Genomic DNA, 23,760 nt, shown 5'->3' on the forward strand with positions numbered 1-23,760 from the left:
CATGTTTAAAGCTTCTTGGGTTTGTTCACTGGGTCATATACTTTGTATTGTTTTTTTACTTCATTAATGTCTTCCCTTCTTTATACTATTTTCTCCCCTATACTGTATTTGAGCTTATTTTACTATTCTTTTATAACTCTTTGAGATCAGCATTTAGCTTATTATTAATTTTGTGCCTTTTTGCATTTCTAATATACACAATTCCTTCTGAATATTGATTTAGCTACATCCTACAAATCTGATATATTTAAAAATTATTTTCAAATTCAAAGTGTTTAAAAATTTTAACATAAATTCTTCTTTAACTTAATGGATTATTTGAAGTATGCTGTCCAATAAAAATATAATGTGAGCCACAAAGGCAGCCACACTTGTGATTTAAAATTTTAAACTTTGAATCACAAGATTCCTTAGTCCTTTGGTTGTGCTCACTGTGATGCCTTGATACTGGTACCCCAGATTCTTGGACGTGGCCTTGTCCTGTTTCTTATTAGCTCCATCGTTTTGCCCATGATCTTGTTAATTCCTCTAACACTCCTGCCATTAACCTTTTTGGATTCAGAGTGTCTGATCTTGATTCTGTCAAATCCTTACCTCCACTGTGCTGCAAGAACAATCACCCTCTGAAACTCAGGCATCCTCAAGCATTTGGAGACTCCTGTACAGAATATTTACATCCCTTTTCCATTTCAGAACAAGGCATATATTCTTAATCATGTATAAATTATATTATGTCACAAAACTTATTAGTTTATTCCTTCTCATGCTAGAGTTTATCTGTAATGTTCTTGGCCTACTGATAAAGCTTTCTGAAAGCTTCATGCAGTTTAATTTTATAAACTTGGCATTTCAGCAGCAGGATATATTTCTGATGAGTAGAAAGTGTCGGTTTTCAAAACTACATGAGACATACACACTCAGCCTAAGCCACATCTAATATTTTATAATACGCATTGGAAAATAATTTCCTCCATTAAGTCAAGCCTGCTCGAGCTCTCATTTCGAACTAGGATAAGTGCATCTTAGTGCTAATGTGACAATTGGGACTGGCGACTCTACAGAAAATTTTTTTCACAACTATTTATGATTTATTTGCCTACAGTGTTCTTTGGAACAGAGAGGCAACTATTTGGGAAGTTGGACAGGCATGAGCTAACTACCAGTCTGTCCCCCAAAATAAAAACAAATATGGCATCAAGGAAATAGATGGTTAAACATAAAAAAGAGAGGAGAAAAGAAACCATTTTTTTTTTGGCTTTGGCACAACTTCCAATAACTATTGTATTTGAAAACTTCTTAATATATCATAGGCTTTCTCCCAGCTTACAGAAGATTCAGTGTCTTGTCTGACTGTTACTGCAGGATTTCTGAAATATTGATAGAGAAGGGCAGTCCTTTACTATACAGATATAGAAACCTGCAATCTTAAATTAGGCAACAGGTCCTTTCCAGCATTTACTGGTATTTTGATTGAAAGCACTACCCTAGAAGAAATAAAATTTAGTGTCAGAATGAGAATTAATTATGGTAAAAAAAAATCAGGAGAGAGAGAGAGGGGGATACAGAGAAAGAGAGAGAGAATGATTTATTTTGCACTAAGAAAAGGTGTAAACTGGTTAGAATTAGGGGAGTTGAGAATGTCCCTTTAAACTGTGGTACTGCAATCGATCTCTGTATGTTTTCTGGTATTCATCCCTTTGAAAGGAGAATGAGAGCCAAGATCATTGGCTGTACTCTGAAGCTGTCACATCTCAGTACTGAAAAGGTACAGTGCAAGTGCATTGAAACAGTCTTTAGTTTTCTATTCCATATCGCCAAGAGCTTTGAGAATGATGAACCAAGTGAATGCTTTTTTTAGGGCTGAGATACAGATCCCTCCAATCTGACAGCGTTGCAGCCTCCGGAGTGAGAAAGCAGCAGCAGCAGCAGCAGCAGCAAAAGCAACAGCAGCAGCAAAAGCAACAGCAGCAGCCCAGCTGAAGTCCAGTAGAGGAGACCCGATCCCTAGTTCATCCTGAACTCCACCTGGGAACGTGCACTGTCCAGGGTCCTGAAACATGAACCAAACTGCCAGCGTGTCCCATCACATCAAGTGTCAGCCCTCGAAAACGATCAAGGTAGGACCCAGGTTTTCTCTCTTCTCTCTGCTGCTGTGCATGTATGTTCATTAATTTACCTAACACATGGGCATTGGTATGGCAGGGCACTGACAGTGACGATACCTAGTTGGTTTGAGTTTGAATTGAAGGTGGATCTGAGTAAAGTGTTCGGTCCTGTTTGTATGTGTACATAGACAGGAGAGAGTAGTTTGCACTAAACGATGGTTTTACCTTGATGACTTTGGCTTTTTTTTGACTGAGAGTCTATCAGCGGTATATTTCAGAAACAAAGTTTAGTGAGCTTCTAGAAGAGTTTCTAATCTATGTCAGTTTTTCTGATGGAATTGGGAACAATTTGCAAGCTGCTGGAAACAGATAATGTTAAATTGAATACAGGTTTTATTACAGTGTTTCATTGTCATATGGATTTGGGACGTCTCATTCTTTCCAAAGAAAAGTGCATCCTTCATTTTGAGTGTTGAACTGGTGGTTATATTGAAGTGATTGTTATGATGAGTATAAAAGACTTGGAGGGAGTATAAAAACATATGTATGCCACCATACAAGTCAAAAACAGTGAGGTGATTGGAGACACTCTTTAATACAGGTGCTTGTTTTAAACTTGAGGCTTTTCTGACATGGTTAAATGAAAAGGACCAAGCTCAGAATTTTACTGTCCTGTTTTAGTATTAAGTAATGTTTCTGTCATTCTCCTTGTTCTTATTTGGGATGTTCTTACTCCCAAGGAGACTTACAAATAACCAGGTTTCTACTGAAGGATTGACTCTAGCTTGCCATTTATCTGTATTAGCTTACTATCTGCGTGAGTACTTTGCATCTGGGGAAAGTAGTGGGTTCCTCTGGAACTCTTTTATAGAAAAAACTGATAACCTGATGGATCAACTTTTGTTATTACAATCTCTGATTTCCATACAATTGCATACCTTTTATTGAGGTTCCAAAATTTGAGAAGACTGATTTTATTATTACGTTATTTTGGGGTTGTATTTCAGGCCTTTGAAAATACTGCATAGACTGCAATTACAAAAGAAATATAATTTACAGCAATAAGTCTGTTTCTTATGAACTTACCTACCCTCTGTCAGAGTCCTCCAGTGATAAATAGACCACAAAATGAACACTTTATTTCATTGATCTGCAATTATTTTTAAAAGCAATGAGGTCTCCAGGATATATCAAATGATGCATAATCAGACCCCCATCATAATAAACATACAGAGTTAACTGAAATGATGAAGAACCTAAATTATTAGGATAACTTACACCATCTCTAATTGCAAAAGCATAATATCAGTATTTTTCAGCATTGGATTTTCTGCACTGTGTCCAAGTTTAGAAATAAAATATTGGGTTTTAGGATTAAAATTTTTCTCTGTATGTCAGATTCCCACATATGTCAATTATATAAGAATACTGTCACTGACAAATGCCGAAACAGTACATATATTATACTCTACATTGTGATATATAAACTCTAGTGGGAAATACGTGCTGTGGTCTAAAGTGGGGTAGAGTTACTCTGGCGATCTACCTTTGAGTATGTTTAGAAAACCATAAAATGGCTTGTGGTTTTCTGTTTAAGTGTTTGAGGTCATAGGAATCAAGTGTTTTGTTTGTCCTTTTGTGTATTGAGTAAGGACAAATGAATGCTACTTTCTGGGACTTAAAAATCACTTCCCTATTGGTGTTCTAGCATTGACTGCCCTCGGACAGACAGTGGAGGCAGAAAAAAAAATGTTTCTAGTGTCAGGTTTTACATCATCTTGCTGATCTTGCAGATGCTGGCTTTTCGTTCTAACTGCAGCCATTGAATTGAAATGAAAGGCATCATAAAATTGGACAACTCACCACTTAGCAATGTATTATATTAATGGCTTAATGAAGGAATCTTGAATCAAAGCTCTGGGTGGTTTGGTTATTGTATAAGTTAAGTTCTTTTGTGCTTCCCCTCCCCCCCCCCCACCCCTTGATATTGCTCTGGGGAGCAAAAGATGTGTGATGTTCATAAAGTATATATAGTTGCAAGCATTGAACTATTAAGGGAGTAATTACTTGAGTATTTTCCAATTTGCAGTGGTAAAAGAGGATGAAGGGAAAAGCTCTCTTACTTCAAATTATATGCTCAATTATGAAACATTTATGGCTTTCGTAATTTATACTAAAAATGGCTATCTATATTTAGGTAATGCATTAGTCTGTGAGCAAAATGCAGTAACAACTTAAGGAAAAACCGTTAAGAGGAGAGGTTTTTGGAAAGTTATGAGATATTGGAGCTCAAAAGACTCTTTGAACTTTTAGAATCTATCTTGTTTTAAGTGTGGTTTTTTAGAGTTAATTTTTTTATCACTTTTAGAGGTACTATCTGAAAATTTTAAATAAAACTCCCTTATGGAATCTGGTTGGCCTTCAGATAATGATAAATGACCCACTTTGGGGCTCTAGAAATATCCAGATACTTAAGAACTCGTAAATTGTTCCATTTTGAAATTCTAAAACCTCTGGGGAGTTTTCCCCCATAGTGCAGTGTAATAGACCTCTAAGCAGTTGTTTTCCATTGTCAGTATAGTAAATGCTGGCTGCCCCTTCTCTTGATAGTTTAACCACTGCTAAAAAGAATGCAATGGGAATAAACAAAAATGAATTGTACTGGCTAAAAATAGCTTTAAAGGCCAAAATGTGTAGGCGGACAGAGAACAGGGGTGTGTGTGTGTGTGTGTGTGTGTGTGTGTGTGTGTGTGTGTGTGTGTGTTTCCCCACTTGACGTTTAAAACATAATGATACTTGCAGTGGGTCAAAGTTAGCAGTTATTGCCAATGAAGGCTATTTGTGGTTATGGTGGTAACAGAGTTGGAGAAAGAGGAATTAGGTGGAGTCATAATGTGATGAAATGGTTAACATTATTCAGGTGGCTTGACATTTGTTTTTTGTCATTCTGGCCATTAGCCAACTCAACTAGTCCCTGACACATTTTTCCTGATGTGCTTGAGCAGGTGTTTTCTTATAGTCAAAACTGATAAGTGAGAAGAGAGCGGAGGAAGTCAAATAAAGGTGCCAGGCATGTTTTCAGATCACTTTGGATGGATTGTTGAGTGCATTGCATTCATAAAGCCCTCTCCCATTTTAGAACTTGTAAAGCGATGAAGCTTTTCCTGAAATGATTGCAGATCTTACCGTCAATGTAGAAGCACTCTAAAAAAGGATCTTTCATTCTTAGATCTGTAATGGAAAGTTTTAAGGACTATCTGGGAATGCTAAATACAGATCTAATCTTGGCTTATTATAAACCTGATTTCTGAAGAATTGTCCCCACCTTGGACAACAAACTTGTTTTTTCCCTCCCCTATCTTGCCTTCTCTTGGCTACACTGAATGCAAATCAAATCTTCCAGTCAAATCTCTGGACTTAGTTTGCCTTTTTTTCCAGCGGAATTGAAAATTTAGAACTTTGCCTAAAAAATATGAGAGAATTTTAAAATTTCTTTCATATATTAATATAATTCGAACATTCTAGATTTATATTAAAATACGTCTAAGAGTAGTAGAGGAAATCCTCCATCCTTCTTTTGAAGTTAGAAGTTGGGCATAAATTATCTAGGGTTGGGGATTCCTGGATCAGGAATCATATGTATTTTATTATGGTAACTTCCAAATATAGTAAACAATATTACTTTATTTTTCCCATCTAGTGATCTTTTCATATCAGTCTCTCTCCTTCCCTTTCCCCTTTTCAAGACTTGCCTGGTTTATTCTACTCCTACTTTCACACCCAGGTTCCCAGTCCTATGTAGAAAAGGATCCCAAGGTCTAAAAGTCTTAGTTTCATTCTATTCCTGCTGGAGTAGCTGAACGCTTTTACAAAATATATTTGAACGAGTCTTTAGGATTTTCATTGTCTTTGGAGTAGAACATCTATGAACAGGCAAACTCTTTTCATCATAATTTTGACTGATTTTTATACTGTAATATTAAAATGTTATTATGCTAGTAAAACCTTTTTACCCTACCACCTCTAACCTCCAGCCCCGTTCAGAATTATGGTATAAGAAACAGGGAATAAAACAAAATAAAGTAAAAGAGAATGAAAATTCTATAACAAATAATTTTTGTTAAACCTGTGGGCTTGAGGGTGTGTGGTGGTTAGAAAATGATTTCCGTCTTTAGCAAATTGGTATTTTGCAGTGTGACACTGTGATGAGTTGGCATGGTAAGACTGACTTGGAATTATACCAACTGGCATCTCAGTGGTTGTTAATTCCACACCCCTAGCCTAAAGGATGGGCACCACATCTGTATTTCACATGGTACTTGAGCTGGTATTGCAATTGAGTCTTAGAGTGTTCCATAATTATATAACCAAATTACATCCACAAAAATTTAAAAATGCAAAAGCATATAAGAAAAAACCCTCCTCTTTATGTCATCACAATATACAAAATGCAACCCTCCCAATTATACTATTATATGAAATTCTAAGTGCAAAGATTATAATAGACTTCTGAATTGTATCTTTCTTAGAGATCCATCTTGGTCCTAATTCTAAGGACTTTAGTCATAAGGAAAAAAAAGAAAGAAACTTTATTAAATTATGATCTCAACACGGACTCAGACACACTAAAGAAAAAGTCATCATCTGTATTCAGTGACTTCTACAGTTCCACTTGGCAAGGAACATACTTTTTTTTTTTCAGCATCAGGAGACTGGGTCATTCTCTTAAGTGGTGTTGTTTGGGGAAGCCAGAAGAGAAGGCTTACAAAAAATTAGAATGAAGGATCTTGTGTGTGAGAATTTTTTTCCTCTCTCTCAGAAATGGTCTACCTCTTTTTAATTATTCTGACCCAGCTTCCCATATGCTTAGGCAAAAATAACAGCCTGTGATAAACATGAATAGGACCACAAGTTAGAAATTCTGCTGATGACCAATTTATAGTCGTTTACAATCTGAATTTACTGCCAAGTATTTAAACTTTAAAAGATTATAGGGCAATTTTATTTTAAATAACTATCAATTAAACTGTTTTATAAGGAAGTAGTAAAGATTTATGTTTTCTTTTTAGTAAAGAGTGACAATGTTATAATGATTGGCCAGTTTTTGTATTTTGTTGGCTTTTTTCTTAATAAAATAGAAAAAACAGTTTCTCTTTTAATTTGATATTTATAGCATTTAAATAGCAACTTTTACTTCAAAGAAGTATTATCATATAATATTTTATTGAGGTAAATTTGAAAGACTTTAGGAAATACTTAATACTTCATTTTCTAGAAACCCATGTTTTGGTCAGAGAGTAAAGGCATTCTCGATGATAAATTTGTGATGACAAACCACTCTTTATCACTGAAAAGCTGTTGTTCTACAAATGTAGCACAGAATAAATAAGCTCAAGTAATGATTCTTAAAGCATCATCCCTGAGCCAATAGCACCAGCATCCCCCGTGGACTTGGTAGAAATGCAAATTCCTGGGCTCTACCCAGACCTAATCAATGGATAACCCTGCGGGTAGGGCCCAGCAATCTGTGTTTTAACAAGCCTTCTGGGTGATTGGATTTGTATTAAAATTTCAGAAACACTGAGCTAAAAGAATACAAAATAAGGCACACTTGTGCTATGATCCACCTGTAAGATTTGACTGTTTGGGTATCATAGATGGAGTCTGAAGAACTTCAGAATGATACTTAAGGTCATTAAATAACATGAATTCTATGAGAGCCGAGATCTCATCAGGTTCATCTCTTCTATCATTCACAGGGCTTATTTGATACAAAGCCCTGAATACAGTAGACATCAAATATATATTTGTTGATTATTAAATGACTGCAAAAGTCTATCAGCTCTAAGATGATCTAAGTCAATTTTTAAAATCTTGTTTAATAGGTAAGCAGGTTGGAAGTCTTGCTCTCTCTTTTAAATTCATAGCAAGTTTCTCAAAAATGTGTATTCACATTTTGTTTGGCTTTTGATGGTTCTGTTCTCTGATTTTGGTTTGAGGCCATCTGGTAGTCAACACTTTTTGGTAACTAGGGAGATCCATAGTCACACTAAGCCGAAAGTGTGCTGGGTAAGTGTCTTCCTTCTTGCCAGCTTCCTCTGAAACTTGGCAAAACTACGGTAGGCAGGAGTGTCACTATGGCCTTTTCCCCTCTCTTCATGAATACTCTTTAGCCCTTGGATACAGGCCACGTTGGTAGGATATAATTGGCAGCACTATACCAAAATTAATCATCATCTTCAACCCTGACCTCCCATTGACAGAACTAGCATGATGTTCCAGTAGCAGAACTAGATTTAAGCTGGGTGATAAGCTTTGAAATAAAGAAAGTTTACCTTCTGAACAGGCTTATTTCTTGGAAATTCTTCAGAATTTTGTTTGGTTTTTACAGTTACCATTGGGAAGAAAGATCAAATGCACACAGCCTACCCTACCACCTGTGAATGGAGTGTAAGGCAGATTGGTTGTGTTTTCCTTTGGAGGGTCATCCTTAACTTGAATTCTCACTTCCCCAGTACCACCATGAATCATGTGATCTTAGCTAAGGCAATTAACCCTGCCAAGGCTTTTCTTCCCACTAACAGAAGGGCAATAAACTTAAATTACCTCCCCCCCAAAATGCTATGTAAGTGCTTTGAATTATAATTTGTTCTAGTAGCAATTTTTAACGGATATGACATTTTCATAGAGAGGTGTATGGTGAGAATCAATTTTTATGACATAAAAGCTGAGAATTTTATTTGCAATTATTATTAACTATAATGAGGATAAAACTCATTTTGAAGTCACCAGGGAGCTGACAAGTATCTTCTAATATTGTAGTAACATCTGCCAGATTTCATCATGAACCTGTACCAGAAAAGTAGGGAAAAAAGGAGACTGAGTTTAAATGACATCTAAAGGACTGATTAATTCAATAAAAAATGCAGTCACTCATCCTGGTGCTGTGTGACAAAAAATGGAAGATACCTAGGGTAGCTGCATGGATTGTACATTGAATTGAGGAGATATTTTATCATGATATGTATACAGCCTTCCTACTACCTCTGTGCTCACTGTTTCCTTCGTCTCATCGCATTCCACACAATGGTCCTTGTAACAGACCCATATTCTTACCTGAAATCTCATACAGAATTTTCTCAGTGAAAGTTCTCAGACTCCCCTAGGCAAGCTATCACAGTCTCAACTAATCATCTGTGTTCTCACATCATCTTCTCTGTACCTGATTAATAACAACTCATCTTCTGAGTTATAATTATTTGTTTCCATATAAGTCTCTCTACTAGCTCTTAAAGGAATCTTAAAGGGTCTATATCTTCTATTTTTTGTACTTCCGGTGTCTAGCCCAACATCTGGTGCCCAGCAGGTGCTCAGTTAAGATTCTCTGAATGAAAGAACAGTCAAAGAAGGTTATAAACTCCTTCATCTTCCCAAGAGATGCAGCCTGACTTCTGGGTTCAGAAACATGCTAGTTCTCCTTGACCCACGCATAACTAAAGGTTTTACTTTAAAATATGTAAACAACATTTGGAGAGATGACAAAGGGGCCGCACAGCTTTTGACAACATATATGCTAGTCCTCTTGGGGATGAGTGGTTTCTGTAAGTCAAAAATAGGTTTCATATTATGAGTGTCTTTCTACATTAGGGTTAAGGAAAGTCTGTATCCAAACAGAGACACTCTCTGTCCCTGTTTTGGGGCTCGTGTTAGCATAGCAGACACTAGTTGCTGCTGATTTTAATGGATGGGTAATTTCCAAGACCAATCACTGCTGCTGGATTGAAAAACACCACTTCTCGCAACTTTGGGTTCCAGGATTAGGCCTAAAGAAAAATGGATTCCACTTTATTTTAATGGAAAGTAAATAGCATGAGAGTACTTATTGTACTTAATAGATGGGCCCTTTACTTTAATATTTCTTTTTTGAGACAGTGAAAGAATTAGGGCAGAGAGACTATGCAAGACAGATATTCTTAATCAAGGAAGGGCAGCTATGGTAAAATTTTTCCTTTATGTATGTTCTCTGAAGGAAATAAAATCCAGTGAGAGGACAGACTCAAGAAATGTTGATTTGTGACCAGTGAGCACAGTATGATGTGAAGAATAGAGACTTGGACTGACTCTTTTCATTGTTTCAGTCATTCAGCATCTAGTGAAAGAGGATTTAAATGTGAATAGGGTGATAATACTTGTTATTAAGAAGTACAGCCTAGGATACAAATTAATACAATTATAATATAAAATGATAAGTGCTAGATGAGGCCAATGCAAGATTTTGGGGGAGCATTCACAAAGTTCAAACCAGAATTCTACATAGGAGTTAGATTGATAGAGAGAAGAAAATATTCCAGGCACAAAGAAAACATGTGTAAAAGATGCAGAAGCAAGGCAGTGCAATTCTGATGAAAGCATTGTTTAGTTGAAACTGACTATATTATAAGGTGCAAATAATTAGGAGTGAAAAGTGAGGTCGCAAATACATGTGGGAGGGCTGAAAGTACTATTTTTCAGAATGTGAATGTATTCTGAGGGCAACGAGTACGAAGACAAGATCACGAGATTTGAATTCAGGATCCAATTCCGTGACCTTGGGAAGCCTTCCTGAGGTCTTTAGGTAGAAAGTGAAGATGGTGACACATTCCTGGTCCATCTTTCAGGATAATCCAAGTATAAGATATTATTAGCCAGACAGGTGTTACTGAAGGTAAATCTCAGTAAGAACAAAAGATTTATTCATTAGCAAGTTTATGAACTCTAATGATAGCTGGTCTTTAAAGGCTTTAGTTTACTGGCAGCTTTTTAATGTAAAAAGCTTTTTTTGAGTAATGACAGTCATTGGGCTATACCAAAACTTTTTGTCTTTACTATTTGAATATTATATACAGATAAGTGTTTTCCTGGTATTCTGGTTGCTAACTGTCTTTTCAACAATGCCCAATGACACATGAATGGCCTCTGTTAGTGACATTAGATTTTAGTATAACGAATTCCTGGAAATTTCAGAGGTAGAGGTGTGAAAGTTCTTTTCTTCCTAGTCTCCTAATTACATTAAGCCATGTGTTGTCTTTAATACAGATACCTTAGGTTTCTTGAAGGATTAGTTCCAAAGGTCTCTCTCAAAGGCTCACACTTTTTCAGAGAAGACAGGGAAGATTAAAGTACATTTGATGTGATACAATTCCGCAGCCATAAAATTTGAGATGTTTCTTACAGATGCTGTACTCCGGATTCTCACTTTGCAGACAAAAAATCTGAGGTTTAAAAAGGGAAGTTAGGTGAGGTGAGAGTTGTTCCTTTCATCCTTTTAAATAGGAGACACACACACACACACACACACACACACACACACACACACACACACACACAACCATCCTGCATGATTGTCTCATGATTAATACTTGGTATGGCTATGGTCCTTTGAGGTCTGGGGTAAGTTAAAGAATATGTAGATTTTATTTATCAAGGTGCTTTTAGCTGAAAGTATTAGAAAATAACAAAATTCTATATGACTTGGTTAGAAGAACCAGAAAAGAATAGTAATTTCACAAAATGAAAAGTCCCCTGGTAGAGCACTTCAAGAGTCAGTTAATTTGGTGCTCAAATAGCTCGACCTAGGGCCCAGGCTCTTTGCACCATCACACTTTGTCTTTCTCAGACTAGCTGCTTCAGTTCCATAATTGGCGTGCAGACCTGACAAGTGACCGTGTGCAGTGGACAAAGAGAAGTTTCTTCCTTTGAGTTTCTTTTTAGGAAAAAGTCCTACACATTATTTCCCCTCAACTTTTCTTGCCTAGAATTGTCTTATGCCAGTTCCTTACCCATTGTGCTTGACGATGCATATGGTTAAGTTGAGGAAGTAGAGGTGGTGGCTAACCAAATAAACATGGGGTTCTGTTAGAAACAGGGAGGTAGGACGGTTTTGAAGGAGGAAAAAACATGCACCACAGAGATCAGCAAGAAGGATTTTAGAATTTGATGGACATGGAATGTACACCATACTGTGAAAGACAGATAATGCCATGGTCTAAGAACTGTTTCAACAAAGATGTAACAAACTGAAACACAACACTGACTCTGTCTCATGGCAGAGATACCTTCCATCACTTTGGAGCAAAAGGGTAGGAAGAGAGGGTCCCAAGATTGCCTCATTCGGGTAGCCTTATCTCCTTTGATATTAAATGACTCAGTAGCCAGTCACTTTTTTTGGTTTTTTGTAGCCAATCACTTTGCATTGTGTTTTCATTTTTTTTTCTATTACAGAAATTTAATTCTTAGTTTACTTCCCAAAACAAAAATTTTAGTACCATGTAATTTCACAGGTAAATTCTAATAATCAGTACAGAAATAAGTTATTTCTTCAAAAATATTTTGCTAAATTTTGAAACGGAGAGGACCCTTCTCTACTCATTTCATCTGACCATTATTGTACTATTATTATAATATAGTTGTTTTTTGGACATTTTCTCAACATTTAAAAAATTCTCTTTGAATTTCTTTTTAAAATAGAAAGCAGTCTAATCCTTTTTTCAACTTTGAAATATTGTTGTTTTAAATTAATTTTTATGGGAGTATAGTTGATTTACAATGTTGTGTTAGTTTCTGCTATACAGCAAAGCGAATCAGTTATACATATATATGTATATATATATATATATATATATATATATACATATATATATATCCACTCTTTTAGACTGTGTTTTCATTTTTAACACATCATTGGGCTCTTTTCTTTTTGAGGAAGATGAGGGGAAATGGTGATATTCTTTATCATATAATTAGGGTTGCTCAAGGCCTATTGCAGCGACCTCTTCTTTGGTACCTCTAAGGACTTGGAGCCCTTATGCCTCCAAAGTTGAGAGGTAACATAATAACTGTGATTAGATGTACAGTTGAAACTGTGGTAGCTGGAGATAGCATGTCCCATGTAAAGACACACCAGAACAAAGTCCACTCCCCTTCCCCACGAAATATCTTGGAGAGGTGTTTATGATGAGACACTACGACTACGTGGGATCACACCAAAAATAATTTTTCAGGGGGCTCAGTATCTCTGGTTTGTAACTCTGGCTGTGTGATGTTGGTAAATACTGTGGATTTAATTACCAGATGCTGAACACCAACAGACATGTCTGGCACCCAGACTTCTCCCTTGATCTCTATCCTCAGATGTTGCTCTTTCATATAGATGTTTATAGATGTTTCATATAGATGTGTAACAGGCATTGTAAACTTATCACAGTAAAATCAGAACTTTTGATACTTGCTGACTACCCTTCTTTCACCTAACATCATTACATGAGTCCACCATCTTCTTTTCAGAGACTCAAACCAAAAACCTAAAGATTATTTTTTCCTCTCTTCTCTTCAGTCCACCATCCAATACATCAAAAGTCCTGCCCATTCCACCTCCTAAATGTATCTCCAGTCTTACCTCTTCTCTTCACCTCCACCAAGATCCCCCAAACTGCACGCACACGCACATTTCATCTGAGTTATGGCAACAACTTCAAAGGACTCCTGACTTCCAGCAGGTCTTACCGCTGTTAATTCTCCACTCCCCAGCCGAGTGGTGGTTTTAAAATATGACTCTAATCACTTTGCACTCCTGGTTTAGATCTTAACATTGCTTTTAGAAAACAACCCCAGGTCCTTCACCTTACCCTGATGACCCTGCATTGATCTGGCCTCTGTTCTTCCCTGTGACCCTATTGTGTCCCATTCTCTCGCCCCAACTTCACCCCATGATTCTCCAGCAAAACTGGCCTCCTTTCTGAGCCTAAAACATTGCAAGCTCTTTGCCGTACCATGGTCTCTGTGCTTCTTTTCATTGTCTAAGAACTCTTTTTCCTGCGACTTTCCATAGCACCTTTCTGGTTTCAACTCAGGCCACTTCTGATGGACTCTGCCCATCTAGGTTGTGGTCACCCCTATGTTGGTGCCGCAGAAACTCATAACCAAAAGTGGCGATTTTCTTCTGTTATTCCCATAGTGCCTCTCCCAAAGTCTCTAACCCACAGGGGAGCGAGGCACTCTTCCTTCTCTGAAAGGAAGAGTGCCTTCCTTCCTTCTCTTAATCTTTGTTATATTCCCTGTCAGAACCCTTGTAGAAAAGGGTTTTACTTCATAAAAGAACCTTTCTAGATTCTGGTTTCCAGTTCTTTCCTAATCACTATGTTAGTTCAACAAAAATTTAGCGACTATATAATAAATACCATGTTGCACAGATGAGGATACCATAAAGCATAAGACACAGGACCAGTCTTTAAGAGGAGTACATTCTGGCTTCTTTTCTCCTCTCCCTTTGCCTGGGATGAAGGAGGAGGATGCAGAAAACTAAGTCCTTGATGACAGTACAGCATGAATGTCCTCTGGGAGATCAGAGAAGGTGCACTGTTCTCCAGTTTGATTGAAGGAGTAAAATTTGAACTGATTCTTGATGGACAAGCAATAGTAATCTTGGTGAAGAATATGGGAGACAGGGACATTCCAGATAGTGGAATGTGCGAAGGCACCCTGGTAAGGGAGAGCCCGACCCCGACCACCATAATTATGGCCATCATTACCATTTTGAGATACTCACAGCTCTAGGTGCTTTTATGGGATATTTCTAATTCCCACGATGACTAAGCAAGGAAAGGGTTATTATTCTTATTTCATAAATAAGAACTTTAATTTGTCCCAAGTTTCTCAGACCATAAGAAGTGGAGCTCATATTTGAACCCTGATAAGTTTGTTACAAAACTCAAGCTGACAGCTCGGGTTTCCTGGCTTCTATTTCAGTGTTCTCTCTGCTCTCTCATGCTCCCACAAGCTCTACGAAGCTGGTTGTTGGTATCCAGGGTCCTCTGCTGTTTTAAGCCTCTAAATCAAGGTTTACTGTTTTTCCCACAGGAATGCCCTCTGTCCCTCCCTTTCGCCTGTCTGGCAGATAATGCCATTGCGGACTCTTCACAGGCAATTCCTCTCCTCTCTGAAGCTTTGCCTCTTCCTCACTCTCTTGCCTTTCTATATATTTATCTTCTTATCCTCTCCCTTCACCCTCTTCCTTATCCTATCGGCCCTTGCCCTCACAACCCAGCTAGAGCCGAAATGTAGGGTCCTCGAGGCAAAGATGGTATCTCATTTGTTATTATGACTGTAGCGTTTAGTACCATTCCTCCTGACATGAAGTGAAAACTCAGAAGGGGCTTGCTGAATGAATGAATGAGTAAGCAAAGGCCATCTAACATGGAGAATAACATGTTACTGCTCCAGAATATTCTTTATAATATTAATGTTTCCTTTCATGTGATATATAGTCACATGGCTCTCATTCTGGGTGAAATGTAAGTATGAGAAAAGAAGCCAATTATGTGTGCTTTTTTCAAAGAATTTTCTTCCCCCATTGTGTGTGTGTGTTTGCATGTGTGTGTGCATGTGTGTGTGAGAGACACACACAGACAATATGAGAGCTGAGTTTTTAAAATGTAAATACGGTTGAAATTGGCTTATTGCTAAGTTCTTTCATTGGTGTTTAGATGAAAAGATTTTAAAGTCATTTCAAATGTGGAGAAATTATTTTTTTGAGAATGGGAATTTTCCATAAGAAGAAAATATTTTCTGAGCACCTACTCTGTGCTAGGACTTCTCTTACCAGCAAATTCATTTATTTTTTACCTCTTTGCTGCTAAGGAAGTAGTGGAAACCTGTATTTTAATTAGCTGATCTTAGTCAAGCCCTCTGCATTCAGCAGATATCTTTTAACATTACAGGGACGACATGAGCCTTATTCTACCAAAAAGTATTAAGGGCTTAAGGATCTGAGTGAGGAAAATGTAGAGTTGGGCCTTGACTTCATAGTTCAGGCTCTTTCTGTTATACCACATGGTAATATTGCTTATAGAAAACATATAATTTAAGGGATCTTTATTCTAAAACATATAAGCACTTGATTTCCCAGGCAGTCATTGCATGCTGACAGATTTGTCTTTGCAAAGTCTCACATTTTCACAATCACCACCATATTTATGTCCTTTTCATGTATCACTAATGGATGGGGCCAATTTGGAAACAGGAGAACTGGGAACCCAGGATTCAATGCAGGAGAAACAATACAGAGTCCAGAAAGTGTATCTGACGGGAACACCAAATAGGACATAACAACATCAACTAATTTCCGAGGATCGCTTAGGGCCTGGGAGAGACTGGGCATTCAGGAACAGGATGAACAGTGATTTTTAGGTCCATTTGGACTAACAACGCAAGCAGAGGAGTCTGTAGCGATCTGGGCCTAACTAGAGCCAGAATAAGAATATTAACAACAGCAACCATGACAGTGTTCTAAATATTTGCAGAACATTTTTAGATAGCTTCTTACTGACTGTCAACTACAATGCTGTGAAACACATACACTTATTATTGGTAGGATATGACAAAATGAAGAAGGAAATATGTGGTGTTGGAATAAGGAAAATGGCAGTATGTAATGAAGTATGAATACACTACACAGTTTTGTAAATTGCAACAGATTTTGGAAAGGCAGCTGCTAAGGGGTGTAATTGTAATTGTTAGACAAATATTGGGAGCATTTAAAGTACTTGGCTAAATTTTTCCTCATCAGCAAAAGAGGCAAAGGAGGCAACTTGTGTTCTGGAGACCACTGGAGTGTGATAGGCTAAGGGCACATATGAAGCTAGGACCAAGCTAGGCAAAAATAGCAACAAATATATCGCACTGCACATGCTCTGTTCCTGGCACTATGGTTATAGAGGCCAAGTTCTGCTGCTGCTGGTACAAGGTCCATCAGCAATAAGAAACGCCAAGAAAGCCAAGGGTGGATATAGAAAACAGCTGGTAGAAGTGGGGCTGTCCATTCAGCTCCATCTTGGGGGGAAGATTTGAGAAAGAATTTGAAATGAGTTTGTGGAATAGACCTAGGAGGGTAGTCTTGGGTAAATAAATAAACACTGAACGTTCAGATGGTATCAGAGACTGTGTATCTGTTCTGGCTTCCACTGAGACTCTGTCAGTCAGTGCAAATAAATTTAAGATTTCTTTGTCCACTTGGTTTCACTCGTTCTCAGTTGCTCTAACTCCAAATTTCTCAACCTTGGCACCATTGACACGTTGGATCAGATCATTCTTTGCTATGAGGGCTGACCTGTGCACTATAAGATGTTTAACAGCATCCCTGGCCTCTACCTGTCAGTAGCACTCTCCCCAGTTATGACTAAAAGGTCTCCAGATATTGCTCAATGTTCTCTGGGAAGCAAAATTGCTCCTGGTTGAGAGCCACTGGCCTAACTGGTAGCCATTGCTACAGGTGAGAGAGGGCTTTGAGAGTAAATGAGGCTCCTTCTGGTCTCATGGATCTTTTGAATTGAGAGTCTCTGTGCCAGTCTATCCCTGGGCCGTTCTGACACGGAGGATGGTTGAGCCACCCGAAGGGCAATCAGAATATTGAATAATTATCATCTGAGGTTTATAGATAAAGGGATTCAGTCAGAGAGCTAGAGATCTGTCCCCACATCACACGGAGGAACTGATACTTGAACCCCAGTTATAACACTATGCCCCATCTCTTTTCTCTATAACAAGTGGCTTTTATCCCAGGCTTTGCAGATTCCCCAAACCTTAGGTACTGAGGGAAAGGGGAAATAGATAGGACTTTGGGTCCTCCTGCACTTCCACCCATCCCTAGTTTCACCTTGGCCACCGCAGCATTACTATCACCATCCTATGTTGATAATGGTTTTATTTTTCTACTAAAGTAATAACAGATAAAATCCTCTGCGTTATCCTTTACACAGAGAGAAGCTCAACAATGTTTCTTATTGTTTTCAAGAGTAAGGCAAGCTGAGGCTGCAGGGGTATTAAGTTTGCTAACCTGCAAGGTAGAAATTTAATAGGGACTGGGACCCAAAAAGGCCGTTTCATTATCCATTCTTGGTCTCTTTCCAGAAAAAGTCATCCTGCCTCCATATTTCACTTTTCTAGGCTATCCTGAATTATTGTGCCAGAGTTATCTTCTGGCAGAGACTTGAGAAATTTTACCCCATTCTTGAGAATCTAAATTCTCATCCTGCTAACATCTTGCTTGGCAATCTTCAAATTCTATATTAATCCAGGAATTTCTAACTCTCCCCTTTTTCATAAAATAGGGATCAGCTCCGGGCAAGAGAAACACAGCTTGACAACTCACATCTCCAGTATCTGCCTGTCATGATATCTGAAAATCTGCATTTAGAGATCGAGTTTGTTAAATAAAGAGATTGACTTCTGCAGTTATCATTTTTCTTAAAAGCAGATGAACTCGAAAATTTTGACATATGTATATTTTGTCAGCCAAAGACAAACCATCTATTTTGGGAGGCAATATTGCATACTTGTGAATTGTGTGCTTTGGAATGTGTGCTTTGGAGTTAAACTGCCTCAGTTCATATTCCAGGTTGCCACTTTTAGCAATATTATCTCAGACAAGTCTTCTAAATTTTTATGAACCTCCTTTTCTCCTCTGTAAGGTGGGGTGATAATGCTCTCTATATTGGAGTTATTGGAATTAAATGAGATAATATATGTAGAGCATTTTAAAAAATACTCAAAAATAATTTCCAGTTCCATTGTTATTACTGCTTTATTCCCAGGGAACCATCCTGCATGCATATTATAAATTAAAGAAATCATTGATAAGAACAATATTGGAGGTTATCTTGGCAATTTCACAATCTTCTCTGAGTTATCAGAAAACAAAGGTTATAATGAATAGATCAATAAAAATATAACTTCAGCAAGGAAAAATGATATTAAATGAATTATAATATATTAAATCATCCCAATAAAAATCAAATTCTTACTGTAATAAGCCAGTAGAGTCCCTGTAGTAGACATTTTAAAATGTGATATACTTTTCTCCCTATTATAAATTCGGTCTTAAGTGGATTGGTAGGCATCTAGTGAAGTTTCCACTGTCTTGTTTGACTATTTCCAGAGGACCAAGGATTCCTGAAAGGGTGAGTTTTGCCTTATACGTTAAAGAGAACTTTAAAAAAGAAGTGTGAAGGTCACTAGACGTTATATCAAGTATTTGATATTTTAGATACAAAAAAGTCTTAGAAAAACTAGATAATTAACATATTTACCTAAATAAGTGTTGTCCGACTAACCATTTTATCATATTCTTAATCCGGATCTTAGAAAGAGAAGAACAGTGTAGTCAAATCGCTATTAACTTTACTAATTGAGTAAATTCTAGAAATGTTAAGAAAAGTATAGCGCAGGAGCTAAATCAGTGTTTGCAGAATGAATGTTGAAAACTTTTGGTTCTTAATGGTTGCCCTTCCCTACACCATGCATGTTCTTACTGTTGCTATGACCTTTTCTGTTAGCCAGCTGGACACTGTCACACAACATGTTAAATGTACCACTGGGTGACGTAACCAGTGATTTGGGCATTATGCCAAGGCAGGTTTTGCTCTAGGGACCTAAGTTATTAATACTCATGTCACTGATTTTATTACCCTGTGGTATATGTTACATGCTGCTTGACAATATTTGTCATAAGAAGTAGACTTTACATAGATCTAGAAAGACCCAGATCTATGTAAGATCTACTTGCAGAGACTGGTGTCAAAACATTCTATGAGACCTGGGAAAATCATGTATTTTTTCCTTTTTTTCTTCCCTAGGCTTCCCCTATTTCATAATATGTGCAAAGCCAATGGAATTGGGTCGGGATCGCTTCTGTATCACAAGAGGTCTCAAAATAAGCTCTCTTTCATTCCAAAAGGATACAAACAATTTAGATTAAAGAGCAATGAATATCATTTAGTTTATCATAAGGCACTGCCATTCCTACATAACATTTTTGCTATGAAATCTCTATGTTAATAGTGCTTTCTCATTTTATGTCACTGAGTGCAAGGCCTTATACCATTACTTTAATTATGCTGTGCCTGATTTTTTTTTCTTCTTCTTCTTTTCTTGAGTTGTAGTAAAGACAGTCACATCCTGCTGTTACCATGACTTACTACCCCTGCCATTCATAGCTGGGGGAACTCCTTGGCTGCCATGGCCTGTGTAGCGACAGGTTATTCCTTGCTGGACGTAAAGCACAGTGGGGTTAAAGCCATTCTCATCTCCTGAAGTCCTCTTACAAACCATCTACCGAGGTGTGTTAAACTAAGGAAAATGTCTTCTGTTTTCTCCCAGAGATTATAAACAGCAATATGCTGGGATGATAGCGGGGTTGGATATGAGAAAAAAGAGAGTAACCTGCTTTCTGAAAAATCATTCAATTGCAACCAAATACATTTTCAGCTGGTTACTTTTTATTTTATGTTTTAAATTCTACGAGTATATGTTTGTGTTGAAATTTCTGAGTTTAAAAAAAATTTTGGAAACTTACAAACAAGAAGTTCCATGCTAGTAAACCTCAGTCTTTTCTTATATTTTGGTATACTACTGATTGTTTACAATCTGTAGACATTTTGCATATAATTTAAGATTAGTTGATATATCTAGAGTTATTGGTTCGACCAAAAAGTTCGTTCGGGTTTTTCCCTAACATCTTAACGAAAAACCCAGATGAACTTTTTCATCAACCCAATAATTAAACCGTTCCCTCACTACAAAAGAAGCTCACTTGTCTGAACTGCAGTAATTCTGAATATATAATGATTTAGATGCACCTATTATAACTGCATAGTTAAAAAGAAAATAACTGCTGGGATAATTCAAAATTTAAACAGGATAACACAGAGTGTACATTTAAACTACTTACATAAAAGACTTTTTCAAGCTCTCCATATTATGGAAAATATGTATCCTCTTAGCATTACTCTTATCTGTTCACTAAAGACCAATTCTCTTTTAGGTCCTTCTTGCCCTAATGTCAGTTTGGTAGCTTAGTTTGTGTTACTCTCTGTGTATGAAACTAACAAAACTGCGTATTTTTCAGTAGACATCAGTCTTTCATTAATTCAGAATGCCTATTCCTTTAATTAATCCAAATTAGAAATTATGTTTCTCCCCAAACAAAATGTGTCCTTACATCAATTAAATGAGAGTTTTTGATGAAATACTCGCTAACAGAGTAAGTAATTGAGATATGATTGTTTGTAGATGAAAAATAAGTACCACTTTCATGGAAAATGTGAGCTTAATGCTGATGATTTCCATGATTATGATGTGTTTTATGTGGCTTTTTATACAACTGTTTTGGAAGCATTCAGAATACCAGTTGAGGCAAAAGCATCTTAATGTTTGTTTTAGTGTTTGGCAACAAATACAGTCTATAAAATATATAATAGTTAATATTAAAAGCTCATGCCAGATTGTAACTAACATAAAGAGTTTATTCAGTCTCTTTAAACGCATCGATTTAAAGCTACATCTGAATGAGTTTTCATTTAGCACTTGGGTTTCTTAGGATTTTCAGCAGGTGAGCTCTGGCGAAGTTACGGGGTGTGTGTTCTCCCCTGATTGGCACACCCTGCAAAGCAAGGACTCTTAATGTACACGCCTCAATCCTTCTTTTAAGGATCGGCTGGTGGCAGGCACCTTCAGTGCCCATGGGGTTTGCTGAGTGAGCAGAGCACAGAAAGCTCTCCTTTTGAGCCATTTATGTAGGAGGGAGAAGATGGTGAGAAGTGTCAGGCGTACAGATCTCTCCTTGTCCCATTGATTCACCAGGAGAGAACACTTTTCATCATCGTTTACTTAGCATTTGATTCCTTGCTTCCCTTCACTAGCTCCCCTCTCCCTTATGCTCCCTCACTCCCATTAATAATCAGGTTCCTTTAAATCAGGTCGTACAGATCTTTTTCATGTTGCATTACATGCTCGAAGAAAGAAAATCTAGAATGCTTTAGGAAAGACACAGTGATGTCCTGCTGGTGCAGGGGGCCTGTGCATGGGAAGACAAACGCTGGCTTTTCATTTTGGTCAGGTCTACACTTGGGCAAGGTAAAGATTCTGAGATGCAGTTTCCTCATCTCTTAAGTTAGAGGATTAGAAACTACATCAGGAGGTACCTGGTATATATTGAATATGATAGAATATGGCTTCAACCTTTAGATATAAGAAGATTGGAAAGGGGGAAAGAAACAAGAGGAAGGAAAGACAGAGGGAGGTGAGAGCTGTGTGGAGGCTGGAGGCTGGTGAGGAGATGATGAGACCTGGACCGGGTAAGACACAGAGGTCCTCCTCATGATGGAAAGGGACAAGCAATGTGATATTCATCCAAATTCATCACTTGAGAAATAACCGGAACAGACTCTGCTGATGTCAGGAGGAGGCTGGAGCCGGATGATCAACGCAAACACTTGTGGAGCTTTATTAGAACAGAATGTTATCCTGCACTACAAGGCAATTTTCCTCTTTTTAAAATTCATTTTCATTATACAGTAGTTTTATATTTGCAGACAAGTTGCAGAGATAGTACGGGGAGTTTCCATATACCCCAATCCAGTTTCCCTTCTTGTTAACATTTTACATCACTGTGATACATTTGTCACAACTAAGGAACCAATGTCAGTATGTTACTGTTAACTAAACTCTGTACTTTATTCTATTTCATTAGTTTTTCCCTGATGTCCTTTTTTCTGTCCCAGGACCTCATTCTTCATACCGTGTAACATTTAGTCATATGTCTTCTCTTCTGGTCTGACAGTTTTTCAAGCTCTCCTTGTTTTTGACGACTCTGGCAGTTTTGAGGAGTCCGTTATTTTGTAGAATGTTCCTCAAGTTGGATATGTCTGATGTTTTTCTCTTAGTTACAGTGGGGTTAATTGGTTTTGGGGGTGATTTTCTATTCAGTTCTGGCAACCTAGGGCATATGCTATCAACATGACTTCTTATTGGTGATGTTAACTTTGCTGACCTGGCTAAGGTAGTGCTTCAGATTTCTTCATTGTGAAAATGCGCTGTCCTCTTCCCCCCTCCCCTACCTTGCTCTTGGCCACAAGTTACACACAGCCTCCACTTAAGAGATAGGTAATTACACTCCATCTCCCTGAGGGGGAGGTATCTATGTCAATTACTTGAAGTTCTTTTGTTCAGAGATTTGTCTCTCTTTCCCTGTTTACTTATTATTCAATCATTTATTTTTATCCATATGAACTCATGGATATTTATTTTATATTTGGATTATAATACAACACTACATTATTTTATTGCTCAAATTGCTTTAGTTTTGGCCATTGGGAGCCCAGGTTAGCTCCTGTGTCCCTTTGACATGCCCTCATCACCTTTTACTTCTTGATCATTTCCTTACTTTCTGACACTACAAGATGCTTCAGGCTGATCTTGTATATCCCATGCTCTAACCCTAGAATGAGCCAATTCTCCAGGCACCCCTGGTTCCTTTTATTTGAGAATAGTAGTAGAAACCAAGATCTGGGTGCTGAATGTGCTCATTATGACTGAGGTGTTGTTGCTTCTAGGCCCTCTCAGCAGACAGAGCTAGAAAATATATGTGGTATGCTAACCCATGCATGTATGCATATCTATAATTATTTCTATGTCTATTTATATGTATGTATATTAAGTATTTAAATGTGAGTTCATACAGCTGTTTCCATCTCTAATACTGTACCATGTGGATAATTCTAGAACGCTTTGCTTCTCTGGAACTTTTCACTCCAACAGTGAGAAATCTGACTTCCACCACTGGTCA

The 23,760-nt window shown here is 37.5% G+C and overlaps 1 protein-coding gene across 3 annotated transcripts in view; it reads left to right on the forward strand.

Annotated features, from left to right (window-relative positions):
• Nucleotides 1-1,921: 1,921 nt before the first annotated feature.
• DPP10 (dipeptidyl peptidase like 10) overlaps nt 1,922-23,760 on the forward strand; it is a 1,311,492-nt gene continuing 1,289,653 nt past the window's right edge. For all 3 annotated transcript variants that reach the window (XM_032638357.1, XM_032638358.1, XM_032638361.1), the window contains exon 1: nt 1,922-2,117. In XM_032638357.1, the coding sequence (XP_032494248.1) occupies nt 2,058-2,117 (60 nt within the window). In that variant the 5' untranslated portion in view covers nt 1,922-2,057. The remainder of the gene's footprint in view (nt 2,118-23,760) is intronic.

The sequence above is a fragment of the Phocoena sinus genome, chromosome 7 (genome assembly GCF_008692025.1).
Source record: "Phocoena sinus isolate mPhoSin1 chromosome 7, mPhoSin1.pri, whole genome shotgun sequence".
Lineage (NCBI taxonomy): Eukaryota > Metazoa > Chordata > Mammalia > Artiodactyla > Phocoenidae > Phocoena > Phocoena sinus.